Genomic DNA, 14,370 nt, shown 5'->3' on the forward strand with positions numbered 1-14,370 from the left:
GCAAGACTCCCTGTGCCAGGAAGGCTGGGGTTGGCTGGACTGGCCGCTGGAGGCCTGGCTGCCCTGCCTGCCTCCTTCCCCAGGGGGAGAAGGGCTGGCCTGGGGGGCCACAGCCAGTGGCATGTGTGGAGAGGCAGAGGCGGTTTCTCCAGAAGGCTTCGCCTCTTCTCAAGGCTGCTCAGGGCCACTCCGTGACTTCTAGCTGGAGTTCTAGCGACTTTCTCCTTGTCTAGGATTTTTTTTTTTTTTTTTTGCAAAGTTTCAAATATCCTAGCTCCTCTTCCTTTGCAGACATGAAGGAAGAGGTCATTTTCATTCCTCTTCTTTGTGAAAGAATAAAAACTTCACAAATAAGGCGCGAGGCCAGGTGCCAAGTGCCCCCATCCTGTGTACCGCGTGCCATCTGAGCAGTCCCACAAGGCCAGCCGTGGCGCCAGCTTCTCCACAGCCAGAGCTGACAGTGCTCCTGCAGCAGCTGGTTCTGCTCTGTGTGGTTCTGTCCTGGGGGAGGCCCCGGCCCCAGGCCTCCCACCCTCACAGGCCCGAGACCATAACTCGGAAAGAGGGTGGCACATGTCTGTGACGGGGGCTGGCGGTGGGGCTGACGCAGGGGCTGACACAGCTGGCGTCCACGCCTCCAATGGACGGGAGGTAGGCGTGGTGGAGGATGGGGAGCTGGAGGGACAGCCGGCGCTGGATGCTGCGGCAGGGAGAGAAAGAAGGGAGGAGTGTTAGTGAACACTGGCTGGTTGTGCTCACCAGGAAGGCCCCTGGACTCGCTTGGGCCAAGAGGCTGATGTTAGGAGTGCAGTTCTCTCTCAGTCCAGGGTCTGACCTTCCTGTCATCCAGTCACTTACCTATCTGGCAGGTGTTTAATGCAGGCCTACCTGTGCCAACTGCTGCCCAGCAATAACCACGGTGACAGTAAGCAGGAAGGAGGCAGGCTTCTTGAGCTTCCAGTGCTTCCTAAGAACAAGACTTTGCCCTTTGAACAGGGCTTTGCTGCAAACACAGACAGTTCTCTACTCTTGCAAGTCTGCAAATGGACTTGGCTTTGGGTTCCATCCCTGAAAGGCTTCTCAGCTGCTCTGTCCTTGCTCATTGGCGCCCCTGATGCTGGCTAATTCCAAAAGGTTCCTTCCTGGTCTGTGGCTTCTTTGGTGACTAGTGTACTCTTTCCAACACTGGAATGGGGCATTCAGGGTTCCCCAAGATCTGCTTCTTGCCAGGTTCTCCAGGTGAAACTTCTACCTGCTCCCACCAAAAATTTTACCCTCTTGTGGCTAGTTTCCCCTAAAACCCTGCTTATGGTCAGTCTCCCAAGCCTCTGCACGTGCTGTTTCCCCAGCCTAGAAAGCTCTTCCTCTGCTTTCCCTCTAAGGTCCAGTTTAAATGTCATCTGTTTTGTACTACCCTCTCCCCCTTCCCCCCAGAAAATGAGCTCTTTCCTCCTCTGAGCCCCCAGAACCCTTGGCAAATTCTAAGAAATGCAGTCAAAAAAATAAACCTGGGGCTGGGTAAGCAGGCTGACAGAGGAGGAGTGGAGACTCCCTGCTCACTGCCTGCCCTTCTGCCTGCCTTCTCATTAGTCCTCATGGCCAGTAGGCAGCAGAGTCACCTCAGCTGTTGTGAAGCCTGCTTTGGGGGGTGTGCACGGGCCACTGATGCCCTGCTCTGCTGCGTCTTGTACAATGCTCCACTGCATCTGGGAAGCTGCATTCCCTGAACTCTTAGGCCTCCTTGTGTCCCACAGGCCACTCAGGTGGGAAAATCCCTGGACCTTCACAGAAGCCACTAGGCAAAAGAAGTACTGCTATTCCCATGATAAAGATGAGGAAAGGGTACAGAGAACCTGCTCTTCTGGGCACAGAAACAACCAGGACCGGGGAAGGTGGGGCTTCTTCTGTTGAAAAGACAGTGCTTTATGGGGCGGTAAATCAACTCCCAGGGGCACCTGGTGTGTAGGCAGGGTGTTGGTGGGGTTCTGAGATGCATGGAGCCAGAGGCAGTGCTACCCCCGCTCCCTAAGGAGCTGCTGGCCAGAATGGTGTCTCCCAAGTGCTCATGAGAGATTAGTGTGTTGGAGACCTCATTTTGAAATTCACATTGAATTTGTATAATGTCATCAGTGTGGGCAAGAGTCCAGGAAAGTGGGGCGCTGGAGAATGACCCTGACCTGGGAAAGGGTGTTGTGCCTGAGCGTCCTGAGCAGCGTGGGATCTGTGTGTTGCTGTCGGAGCCACGTGCTCTGCTGTCTGCTAGGATCCTGTTTGCTTTTTCATTAATTTAGTGCTGGGAGCTGTGTTCAATCCAAGGGACATCGGAAGGACTTACAGCTTACCTTCAAGGTGCTTGCACTCTAGTGCACGGAACCCGTAGGTAGATCACTGATGAATGCCATGTAACCATCAGTGATTACACTGGACCTGTCAGCTTCAAGGCCTTGGAGCTAAGTGGGTTGAGAGGCTCTTAACTCTGTGACTACATGGCCCCAAATGACACTGCAGTTGGTGAATGGGCTCCTTTTGCTGGCTCCTCCCCCCGTGTTGTTACTTCCTATGGAACAAGTTTCAGGGTTGACATTTCTAATTGCTGCTTCTAATCTGCTGTAAACTGGGAAGAACTAAAAATTACCAGTGGGGACAAAGCTGCCAGAGATGTCCAGGGCTTTGCTTAGACGTCACATTCTCACTGAGGCTGCTCTGACTTCCCTGTGTAAAATTATACTGTCTTAATTTTTCTCCAAAGCACCTATCATTTACATACAGGGGTTTGCTTTTTTGTTAAGTTATTGTCTTGCCAGATAGAAGGTAAACTCCATGAAGGGAAGGATTTTTATTTGTTTTCTTCACTTCTGTGCTTGATACATAGAGGTCTCAGTAAATTAGTGTTAAGTAAATGTATTCATTTTACATGTAACAAAGGCTGTGTGCCTGCTCAGTTGGTTCAGTTATGTCCCACTCTTGGTGACCCCATGAACTGTAGCCCGGCCAGGCTCCTCTGTCCATGGGATTCTCCAGGCAAGTGTACTGGAGTGGGTTGCCATTTCCTTCTCCAGGGGATCTTCCTGACCCAGGGATTAAACCCGTGTCTTCTGCACTGCAGGTAGAGTCTCCTGCTGAGCCATCTGGGAAGCCCAACAAAGGAAGAGAACATGGGATTTGACATTGGACAGACCCAAGTTCAAACCCTATCCCTTGCATTTGGCAACTGGTAAGCTTTGGCAAGTCACCTCGCTTCTTTGAGTATTAGTCTTCTTATCTGTAAAATAAGCATTGTAATTTGATCTGTATCATGAAATTACCACAGAGTTCAAATAAAGTAATGCATGTGAAAACATGGTGCCAATTGTAAACTCTTGTGCAGTACTCTGGCAATAATTCCAAAGGAGAAGGTACTTACTGTTCTGGGGAGTTTATATCTTCTATAGGATCTTTGCATGTTCGAGAGGGCTCTGTTGTGTTCCACTGTAGCTGGGGATTTTGATCGAGGTGATTTTTTAAAATGGCCTTTCCCCCATCTGAATGCAGAACAACAATATTGCAATAATTCTATTAATTAAAAAAAATCAACAATGTATCCATTTTTAGGATACTGCCCAAGAAGGGAGAATGCAGAAGAGCCCATCTCCCCTGAGTTCTCTAAGCCCTGGTCCCTGAGCTGCTCTCTTGAGCCCAAGACAGGGAGCCTAGAAGCTCCCATCCAGGGATGGACACGGCATGCTGGAGAGGTGGATGGTGTGCCCTGGGACCTCCTTTTCTATAAGAAAAAAGGGAATCAAGTTGACCAATGTAGGTAACATAACTTAGTAATGAGAGGTTCTAATATGAAGGTTCTCTTCTTGAGTGTGTAAGGGATGTAATGACAAAGAGAAAAGAACTCCAAGACTGCCACAGACTGAAAAGAATAATAATAGTGAACTGTTGGTGGGAGTATAAATGGTCATCATCTTTCTGGGAGGTACTGTCAATAAGTATCAAACACTTTAAAAAGTATGTTTCTTTTACTCAGAATTTCCACTTTGAGAAACTATCCCAAAGAAATAGTTAACAATCTGTGTGACGATATATACAAGATGTTTAAATCACCATCCTTTACAATATCAGAAAGTTGGAACTAACCCAAATTTGTGCAGTAATAATGGATTTGTTATTTACTAATATGTACAAATGGGGCCTCCAAAGAAATACTGTGTAGCCACAAAACATGATGCTCTCAACCTTCTTTGTACTTCAGAACCACCTGGAAAGAACTAAAGAAATATAAAAACATGATCTTGACCTGAGAGATCTGGATTCATTTGGTTTGGAAAAGAGCTTGGGTGTTTTCTTTTTCTGCTGCAGGGGGCAACCTTATATGTATGTCATTTTGCATCCACGTGAACACAGTCAGTCCTCTTCATTCACGGATTCTGTATCTGTGAACCTGCTGACATCTATTTGTAACCCCAGAGTTGAATACCCATGATGCTTTCACTGTCATTTGATAGCACACACAGAGCATCAAAAATCTGAGTCACTCTCCCAGCTGAGGTTGAACAAGGCTCTGCCTTCTTGTTTTAGCTCTCATGGTATAAGTATGCTTATTGTGGTCTCTGAAGTACCACAGTGTTCACAGTTCTGGGTGTTGTGTTGGTGATTATTTCTCTGTTTAGAATGGCCCCGTTGCCTAATGCTAAAGTACTGTCCAGTGTTCTGGTCAGCCTTTTCATTTGTGGATTCTCTGTTTTATATCAAACTGAAAAGATTCCCCTTCCCCTGCTGAGATTACAAAAGAAACTCTCCTATGGTTTCTTCTGCTACATTCATGGTGTCACTTTCTTATATTTAAATCTTCTATCCATCTGGAATTTATTTTGGGGTAAGTTGTGAGGTAAGGATCTAACTTTATTCTTTTCCAGGTGGCTACCCATTTATCCCAATGAAATGTATTGAATAATTCATTTTTCTCCACTCATTTGAAGTGCCCAATTTCCTTGTTACTTATCTCAGTCTAAACTTTTAACAATCGACCCTCAATATATAAGAATTTTATAATATTGTTTATAAAATAAAATAATCATTACTTATATAATAAAAAAGAAACTAAAGATTTTTCATTGACTTAAACAAACTGATTTTATAAAATTAATGACTATATGCTAATGACAGGATGCAAAGAATAGAGAAGTATATGAAATGAAATCAATTTTCTCACCCACTGTCCTCACAGACTGTCCCTTTCACACAGGTGGATACTGTTAACAATCTGGTGTTTGTTCTACCAAATCTTGTTTAAAAAATGCACTCATACAAACACATATACATACATGTGTGTGCATTTGTGTATATCTTAATTCTGGTCTTCACTGAACTTTTCTTAGAGATCATTCCATATCTGCACAAATAGATTTTTGTTGTTTGGTTACTGAGTCATATCCGACTCTGCAACACCATGGACTATATATAGGCTGCCAGGCTCCTCTGTTCATGGGGTTCTCCAGGCAAGAATACTGGAGTGGGTTGCCATTTCCTTTTCCAGGGGATCTTCCTGACCCAAGGTTCAAACCCACATCTCCTGCATTGGCAGCCGGATTCTTTACCACTGAGCCACCTGGGAAGCCCTGCACAAATAGATACGCCTCACTTTTTAACAGCTGTATCATGTGCCTTGTTTGGGCTGTATCATAATCAATAAAACCACCCCAAATGACAAACAGGTAAGTTAACTCCAGCTTTTCTTGCCTACAGGTAGTGTTACGATAGCACTGTACTCTCAGTGAAGTTCCCCAGGTTGAGGATGTCGTTGAGATCTTGGTAGTGGTTCTGTTTAATGCAGGTGGTCTTTTCTGTGTCTACACCTTTGACCATGTGTGACTGTTTCCAAGTGGCAGCCTCTTGCTAGGGGAATTGCTAGTGAATGAGCTTAACACCTGACCTTTAAACTTCCAAAACATTGCAGGAAAATGTCCATTTCTGTATGCTCTTAGCAACACTGGTGATCTTTTAAAAACTTTTGCCTAAATGAAGGCAAAAAATGGACTGTTGTTCTTCAAGTGGTTGGTGGGATTGAGCATCATGTTATCTTAGAGACTATCCCTTTCCGTACATTGATGAGGTGTGTTTGAAACTGTAACGCTGGGAAAAGTATGAGTACATTACTCACTAAGAACAGTGTGCACCCAATCAGAACACTGGGAATACTGGCCATGCTGTGGACATGTGGAGCTGAAGCCTAGGGGCCTGAGGAACAGAAGCACTGTGCATAGGGGGATCCCCAGGTGGGACTCCAAACACTGAACTGTGCTCAGAAGTCATGGGTTTCAGACACTCCAGCTTGGCTTGTGGGACTTCAGACCTGCCCCGCACTGCCCCTCTCAGCCTCAGGGTCTTCATCTGTAAAATATCTCATACCCAGGGTCCCGCCTCCTCCTACCTGTGCCCTCGGTGAAGTTCCCCAGGTTGAGGATGTCATTGAGCTCTTGGTAGTGGTTCTGTTTAATGTAGGTGGTCTTTTCTGGTGTGTCCTGTAGCTGCATGGTGACCTCTTCCAAGTCTTTGTCCAGCTAGAAGACACAGGCTCCAGCTGAGTGAAAGCTCCTGCCCTGGCCCCAAGTAGGAAACTGAGTTTTCCCAACTCATTGCTATAATCTGGGGGCTCACAAATCTCTAAGAACTCCTGTCAGAGAACATCTTGACTTGGGCATCGCTGGACCCCATAGCCTGGGCCAGGTGGGCAATAAACTCCTGTCAGATTCTGTCTAGTTTATGTTCCCCTAGTTCTTGTTGCAGCCATAGTGACAGGAGATGGGGCTGCACCATCAGGACGTGGCGATGCTTTGAGGGGATGTGGTGGGCAGTGGCAGCCCGGAGAGTTCCTGCACAAGGCAGAAGGGCTCAAGTGGGAGGACGGGGCCCTGACGACCAGCCCTGTGGGAGGTACCTCTGTGATCTTCATTCGCAGGCGATGGTTTTCTGACTGCAGGCCCTCTAGGCGGGATGTGCTTGCTTGGTTCACGCTGGTGACTGAGGTGGAGGTTTTAGAATCTTCTTTCTTCTGATTCTGAGTGAACTGGAATCGTCTGTTCTGAGTTGCTGCGTCTGGGTTTGTTCTCAGAGTGATGAGCTGAAAAGACAAAGGAGGGCTGAAAAGAGGACTCTGGGGTCCATACTTCCCCCATGTCCAGCCAGCTGCTTCCAGGGTTCCTGTGCTGGAGGCAGCATGGGACCCTGGGAACCACAGAGTCTGGGAATCTGGAGCCCAGGCTCAGGCTTTCTCTGTCCTTTTGTGTGTGCGCTTGGGCAGGCCCTTCCTCTTGCTAAGTCTTGGGTTTTTTCCTTGCTCCTAGATGTCTAGTCTCCTGACCCTGATTCCATGAGAGTCCCAGCCATCCTGCAGAACCCACCCAATGCCCCTTAGCCTCACTCCAACTGAGCCTCATACTGCCTTAGGCCTTACTCCACACAGAAAATAAAAACAGTTGTAGGCAACAGCTGTGAAGACAGTGTGCAAGCTTGTGCTTGTTAGAACCATGGCCACAGCCTCTGTGCACCAGGACCTCGTGGTTCAGAGGCAAGGAGCAGGGACAGAGAAGGGATCTTCACCAGGCCACAGTGCTCACCATGCTGCTCTGGGCCTGGGCTCGGATCCCTGGAGGGTCTGTGGAAGGATGGTGAGGATAAAGGAAGTCTAGGGAGAAGGAATGGCAAAGGCAAACACAGGGAGGCCTGGGGCTCAGGGTGCTGACAGAGAAGGGCAGCTGTATGGTGGACAGAGTTCTTTGGGAGAGACAAAGAGATCCGATGGTCCTGGAAGGCAGTCCCATGTTGGGGACTCGATCCTGGAGCCAGGAATGCAGTGAAGAGCTATAGAGGGTGAAAAAGCAGAGTGACCCGATAAGAGCTGGGCTTAGAATCACCTGGCATCTTCTACAGGGTGGAGGGGAAGTCAGAGTGCAGGCAAAGAAGCTGTGGTGTTAACCTGGGGGCTGGGAAACTGTTGACAGCTAAAGGAAGGAGTGTATGCCAGAGGCGTTCTAAAACAGAGCTGACACTGCCTTGCCCAGGAGGCCGCAGGACCTGTGGGACCTCCGTGGTCTCTCTCCCCCTTTTCTAAGGCAGATGCCCCCTAACTTGGGTCAGTGGCTTCTCAACTGTTTCTGTTTCCTGCTCCTCTTATTCTTGAAGGTCAGGTTTCCCTCTGCACAGATCAGCCTAGTGCAGGGGTCAAAGCCTTGGGTTCACCTGCCCACTGCTGGATAGGATAATGTTTGGAAAATTTCTCTCAGGTCAGCCCTTCAGATGAATGAAAAATATAAGTGGTTATTAAAAATGGCTACTCCTTTTGATCCTCTGATATTACTTCTGTGACTCCACCTTAAGGTTATAATTCAGTTCAGTTCAGTCGGAAAATGTATTATGTAGGAAAAAAAGTTCATTTATAATATAAAAATCTGGAAGAAACTGTAATACTCAGCAATAAAGGATCAAGTGGATGAGTAAATTACAGTAACTGCCCTCAATTATGATTATAAACTGTGGGACAGTACAAAGGGCAGAAGTTAAAAAGGCAAACTACAAAGTGTACGATAATTGTAGTTATATCTGAAAAAGTGTCACTGTGTAAACCATTAAAAAAAAAAAGACTGTTAATCAGAAATACTAACAGTAAAAAAAACCAGACCATAATATTGACAGTGATTATTTTAGGGCAGCAGGACTATGTAAGATTTCTGAAAAGTCTGGTTTTGCTTTTCTGCATTTTCCAAACTTTCTGTGATGTGAATTGTGGTCATTATTTTTTTTTTAAAGTGCATAAAACTTTTGGACTCAGAGGGAGAGGGAGAGGGTGGGATGATATGGGAGAATGGCATTCTATCATGTATACTATCATGTAAGAATTGAATTGCTAGTCTATGTCTGACGCAGGATACAGCATGCTTGGGGCGGGTGCATGGGGATGACCCACAGAGATGTTATGGGGAGGGAGGTGGGAGGGGGGTTCATGTTTGGGTACACATGTAAGAATTAAAGATTTTAAAATTAAAAAAAAAAAAAATAAAAAAAAAAAAAAACAACTTTCAGAAAGTGGAAGAAGCATAGCAATCCCCTTGTGGCGGAGCCAGAGGCCAGAGGCCAGAGGCCAGGGTGGGGAGGGCGGGGCTTGGCGGCGGCCGCCCCGTACCTTCGGCACGAACACCAGGCAGAGGGTGATGGTGCTGCAGAAGATGATGACCAGGGCCACGATGCAGAACTGCACGTTTGGCTGGTCCCGGGTCAGGAAGGAGACGGCCGCCCCGATGATGCACATGATCCCCACGTTGTAGACACTCATCCCGATGTACTTGCTGTCGTTGAGCGCGGGGATGCTGACGTTGCGGGTCTCCCAAGCTAAGAAACAACCGAACAACTGGAACAGTGAACAGAGAGGGGAGATGGCTGTTAGCAAGTGGCGGCACACGTTCCGGCTCTGAGAAGCTACTGAGCTGAGGGTTTTTCTGTTACTCCTGCCTCCGCTGCAGTGAGGACCAGCGGGATTGCTGCTGGCCAGGTCTTCTGGACCTCCCAGTCTGTCCCCATCTGTGGCCCTGGGTTGAGTCCTGCCTAGGAAATGCAGAGTGGGGTGTTACACTGTCTGTTCTCCTTTTACTTCCACCACTGGTTTACACACAGATTCCCAGGAGGCCACAGTGGGAAGGAATTTCAGACACGGTCTCAACCACATCCCCTCCCTTTACAGAGAGCTGAAAGGCCCAGAAAGGAGGATGGGACTTGCCCAAGGCCACAGAGCAGTGTGGTGACAAAGTGGACTGTGTCTCCAGACATTCAGGCTAGTCTTTCATCTTTTCACCAGGCAGAACTCATGTGTCTAGGACTTCTATTATCCTCCAGTGCGCCTAGCCACCCACAGCAGTGAGACTCCATTTCCTAGCTGTCCTTGAAGCTAGGTATGGCATATGACAGGGTTCAAGACAGTGCCATGTAGGCAGAAGTGGTGTGTATATGCTCTGGGACGTGTCTTCAGAGGAGAAGGCTGTTCCTCTTCCCCCTTCTTAGTAGATGGAGTGGAATGTTACGGCAGGAGCTTGAGCAGTCATCTTAGACCATAAAGTCATCTTAGACCATGATGTGGAAGCTATATGATGAAGGTGAGGGAGACAGGATCCAAAGGGCTCAGATTCTAGGAGCCTCCACACCTTTTTGCTTACCTGAGAGGGAAATTATCTATTCTTAAACCACTATTATTGTGAGTTCTCTGTCACTTGCAGTTCTGAAAAGTGAAAGTGTTAGTCACTGAGTTCTGTCTGACTCTCTGTGACCCCATGGGCTGTAGCCTTCCAGCCTTCTTTGTTCATGGGATTCTCCAGGCAAGAATTCTGGGGTGGGTTGCCATTCCCTTCTCCAGGAGATCTTCCCAATCCAGGGATCGAACCCAAGTCTCCTGCATTGCAGGCAGATTCTTTACCATTTGAGCCACCAGGGAAGCCCTCACTTAAAGCTCTATTCCTGACCAGTACATTTCCAACAGAAATGAACAGGATAGAAGTCAAATGTGATCTGAAGTAGGATGTGCTCTGAAGTACGCTCATCCCAATGTACTTGCTTTCACTGAGCACGGGGATGCTGATGTTTCAGGTCTCCCAGGCTAAGAAACAACCGAAAAACTAGAACAGTGAACAGAAAGGAGAGATGGCTGAGGGTTTAGCCTCCCCTCTGAGGGTTGTCTGAGGGGAGGGCAGGTTGCAGAGAAAGTGCAGATGGGGTGCTGGGCAGAACGCTGGTGTGGGCGGGAGAGCTGACCACAGCTGTTGAATGGTGCAGGGGCCTCGGCTGGGGTCCATCCCCTCCAGGAGGCCAGCCTACAAAGGGTTCCTTTCCCTCTGGCTTTATCACTGAAGAAGTTTGGGCATCCAACAGCTGCATGAACCAGTTAACATCATCCCAAGGGCCTACACTATCTCACAGGGCTTCTATCCGGATGAAATGAGAGGATGGATGTGAAGGCATTTCATAAGCTGGTATATCCATTATAAGTTAATAATTATTTTGTAATTTGTATTTTTACAACCGCAGTTGTTTTCCTCTCCTCTGGGTGTGTTATCTCACAGACCGTTTAGTTGTTATTTTTAATTCCAATCAGAATGGGAACCAGAAGCCCAGGAAGCAGATACTGAGAGAGGGAAGGAAGCCACACTGCTGAACGCCTGCTTCATTCTGGTTCCTTCAGTCCTACAGCTGGGTATGGCTATCTGCATCCTAGAGGGGAGGAAGCAGAGGCCGGGCAAGTCCGCAGACCTGCCTGGGTTCTTTTGGCAGTGTGCTGCAGGCCTGGATGGGTGTCTGGGTACCTCCTCTCTGCCACAGAGGCAGACGGTGGCTTAACTTTGCTGTGGAAGGATCTGAGGGTGTAGTAGCCAGTGCCCTGACCCTGCAGGTATTAGGGGCAGGTGTGTTTTGCACAGGATGTGGAGAGAAGGTTCAAGGGTCAACCCAGGATACGGTCGGGTGGACCTGCCCTTTCAAGTCCTTCTCAACCTTAAAATTTGACAGTCGTGTGAGGTGGGCTTGGTATGTGATCTTTGTATAACAGATGAATGGAGTGGAAAGAGTACTGGGTTTGGAGGTTACCAGGTGGCCGCCAGCAAACCCTTGAACATGTCTGAGCCTGACTTTCTGCGTCTGCAAATGGAGATGATTCCACCCACCTCCCACGGGATATGAACATGCATTGGATGTCAACAGACTGCTGTCAAGGAGCAGGACAGTGACAGCTGGGAGGCACACTCACAGGTTTGGGGGTTATTCTGCCACTTAACAGCTCAGTGACCTTGGGCAAACCGAGCCTCAACGTCCTCATCAGTGAAATGGGGATATTATTTGTACGTATCTTATATGGTTGCTGTGGGATTGAAATGGTATGTGCCGGGCACTGAGAGTGGCAGAGAGCAAGTGCTCAGTCCTGGGGGTTATGTTTACTTCTGTGTTGACGGAGACCCCTAGGAGAGGGAGCTCTGCCAGAGAAACATCTCCCCTACTATGCCTGTAGCTCTGCACCTACCATGAGAAGCCCCTTATAGGCATAGACGATGCCAAGCCAGATGGTCATGTGGGTGTTTTCACAGTGCTCCAGGAGAGGCCGGATGGAGATGTCCCGTCCTGCTGGGTCCGGCTGTGTGAAGAAAAAACAAACTCAGGGATGGCACTGGACACCCTCCTAACAGGTAGGTCCCTGTTGCATAGCCCATTTCCATCCCATGAGCTACACCCAGTACTAGCATCCAGGAGGCCTTTTGAACCCCATCTCTTGTGTTCCATGGGGCTCAGCCCTCAACCAGCATTGACTGCTTTCTGTTTGTTGGTTGTGATTAGCTCTAAACTTCAGTTATCTGAGTTTTTTATGCCTTTCTGACTTGAATCAGAGTGAAGAGAGTAGGGAATGGGTCACTTCTGAGCCCATAGTACATAGCATAAGACCTGGCCCAGAGCAGGCATCCATCCATAACGTGTTAAAAGAGTGAAAGCAAGAATGAGGCACAGAGTCAGGGCGGGAGGCTTCAGGTTTCTCTGGAATTAATTTGGGTAGTTGGAAATATAGTGTCTGGTGGCTAGACCAAGCATGGGGCCTGCCAAACCCCTTGAAGGAGATCCTCTTGCCACCACCTCCATGGAGGAAGCAGTGGTAGCAGCCATGTTAGGTACCACATGACGCACTCTGGGCCAGAGCTGATTTTACAAGGGGTAGACCCCTGAACTCAGGCAGCCAGTCCAGAGGCTTGTCAGAGACCTATGCACTTTCCTAGTGCACAGTGCTCTGCCTCAGAGGGGTGGTAGAGAGGATTCAACCCAAGCGTCCTTCTCTGAGCAAAGTGAACTGAGAAACTCCAGGAGAGAATCAGCCAGATGGTGGTAAGAGGAGAAAAATACAACCAGAGAATGAAAAAATATAAACCGTACATATATTTTTAGTGAGCCATTTGAGAGTTAAGTTTCAGACATCATGGCCCTTCTTCATCCCTAAATAGCATGTATTTCCTAAGAACAAAAAGATTCTCTTATATAACCACAGATACCTACCAAATTCAGGAAATGTAATATTGATACAGTATATTATTTAGTATATTACCTATTTTTTAATTTTGCTGATTGGTCCAGTAATGTCCTTTTAGGACCCAGTCAAGGACCATGTGTTACATTTACTTATTGTGTCTGTAGTCAGCCTTGGAACCAGCCCTTTCTCCTTCAATCTCAAGACCTCAGGAAGCCTAAAAATAAACCCACATACAACTACAATCCATTAATCTTTGACAAAGGAGGCAAAAATGTAGGAAAAGACAGTCTATTCAGCAGTGGTGCTGGGAAGGTTAGCTGTATGTAAAACAATCAAGTGAGAACACACCCTCACACCATGCACACAAAAAAACCAAAATGGCTCAAGACTTAAACGTAAGATATGACACCATAAAACTCGAAGCGAACATAGGCAAATCATTCTCTGACATAAATCATATTAATGTTTTCTTAGTCTCTCAAGGCAGCAGAAATGAAAACAAAAATAAACAAATAAGACCTAGTTAAGCTTAAAATCTTTTGCACAGCCAAAGAAGCTATTAAAAAAAAAAGCCAGGAAATTCTGTGGAGATCCAGTGGTTAAGACTCTGCACTTCACTGCAAGATGCACAGGTTTGATCCTTGGTCAAGATCCTGCATGCCCTGTGGTGCAGGCCAATACCCAAAGAAGCAACAACAAAAACCCCAAAACAGTCTGTGGAATGGGCAAAAATATCTGCAAATGAGGCTACCAACAAGGGCTTAATATCCAAAATATATAAACAGTTCATACGTACGATTCAAAAACAACAAAAAACCTCCAAACCGAATCAAAAAACTGGTAGAAGACCTTAATAGACATTTCCCCAAAGAAGACATATAGATGGCCAACAGGCACACGAAAAGATGCTCAACATCACTGATTTTTAGAGAAATGCAAATCAGAACTACAATGCGGTACCATCTTATACTGATCAGTATGACCATCATTAAAAAGTCTACAAATAACAAATGCTGGGGAGAGTGCAGAGAAACGGGAACCCTCCTACACTGGGAATGTGAATTGGTGCATCCACTAAGGAAAACGGTATGGTGGTCCCTCAGAAAATTAAAAATAGCATTACTGTATGATCCAGCAGTCCCACTCCTGAGCATTCAAAAAGATACATGCACTCATATTCACAGCAGCACTATTTACAATAGCCAAGACATGGAAACAACCTAAATGTCCAATGATGGATGATTGGGTAAAGAAGATACATATATACAGTGGAATACTACTCATAAAAAAGAAGGAAATAATGCAGCAACATGGATGCAACTAGAAATTATCATTCTTGGTGA

At 47.0% G+C, this 14,370-nt stretch overlaps 1 protein-coding gene across 1 annotated transcript in view; it reads right to left on the minus strand.

The window, feature by feature from the left end:
• Positions 1-534: 534 nt before the first annotated feature.
• Positions 535-14,370, minus strand: part of GABBR2 (gamma-aminobutyric acid type B receptor subunit 2) — a 367,577-nt gene continuing 353,741 nt past the window's right edge. The window contains exons 14-19 of the mRNA XM_052644771.1: positions 12,038-12,148; positions 9,164-9,388; positions 6,923-7,105; positions 6,416-6,545; positions 3,404-3,521; positions 535-700 (exon numbers count right to left, since the gene is read on the minus strand). Coding sequence (XP_052500731.1) covers positions 535-700; positions 3,404-3,521; positions 6,416-6,545; positions 6,923-7,105; positions 9,164-9,388; positions 12,038-12,148 — 933 coding nt within the window. The remainder of the gene's footprint in view (positions 701-3,403; positions 3,522-6,415; positions 6,546-6,922; positions 7,106-9,163; positions 9,389-12,037; positions 12,149-14,370) is intronic.

The sequence above is a fragment of the Budorcas taxicolor genome, chromosome 8 (genome assembly GCF_023091745.1).
Source record: "Budorcas taxicolor isolate Tak-1 chromosome 8, Takin1.1, whole genome shotgun sequence".
Classification (NCBI taxonomy): Eukaryota; Metazoa; Chordata; class Mammalia; order Artiodactyla; family Bovidae; genus Budorcas; species Budorcas taxicolor.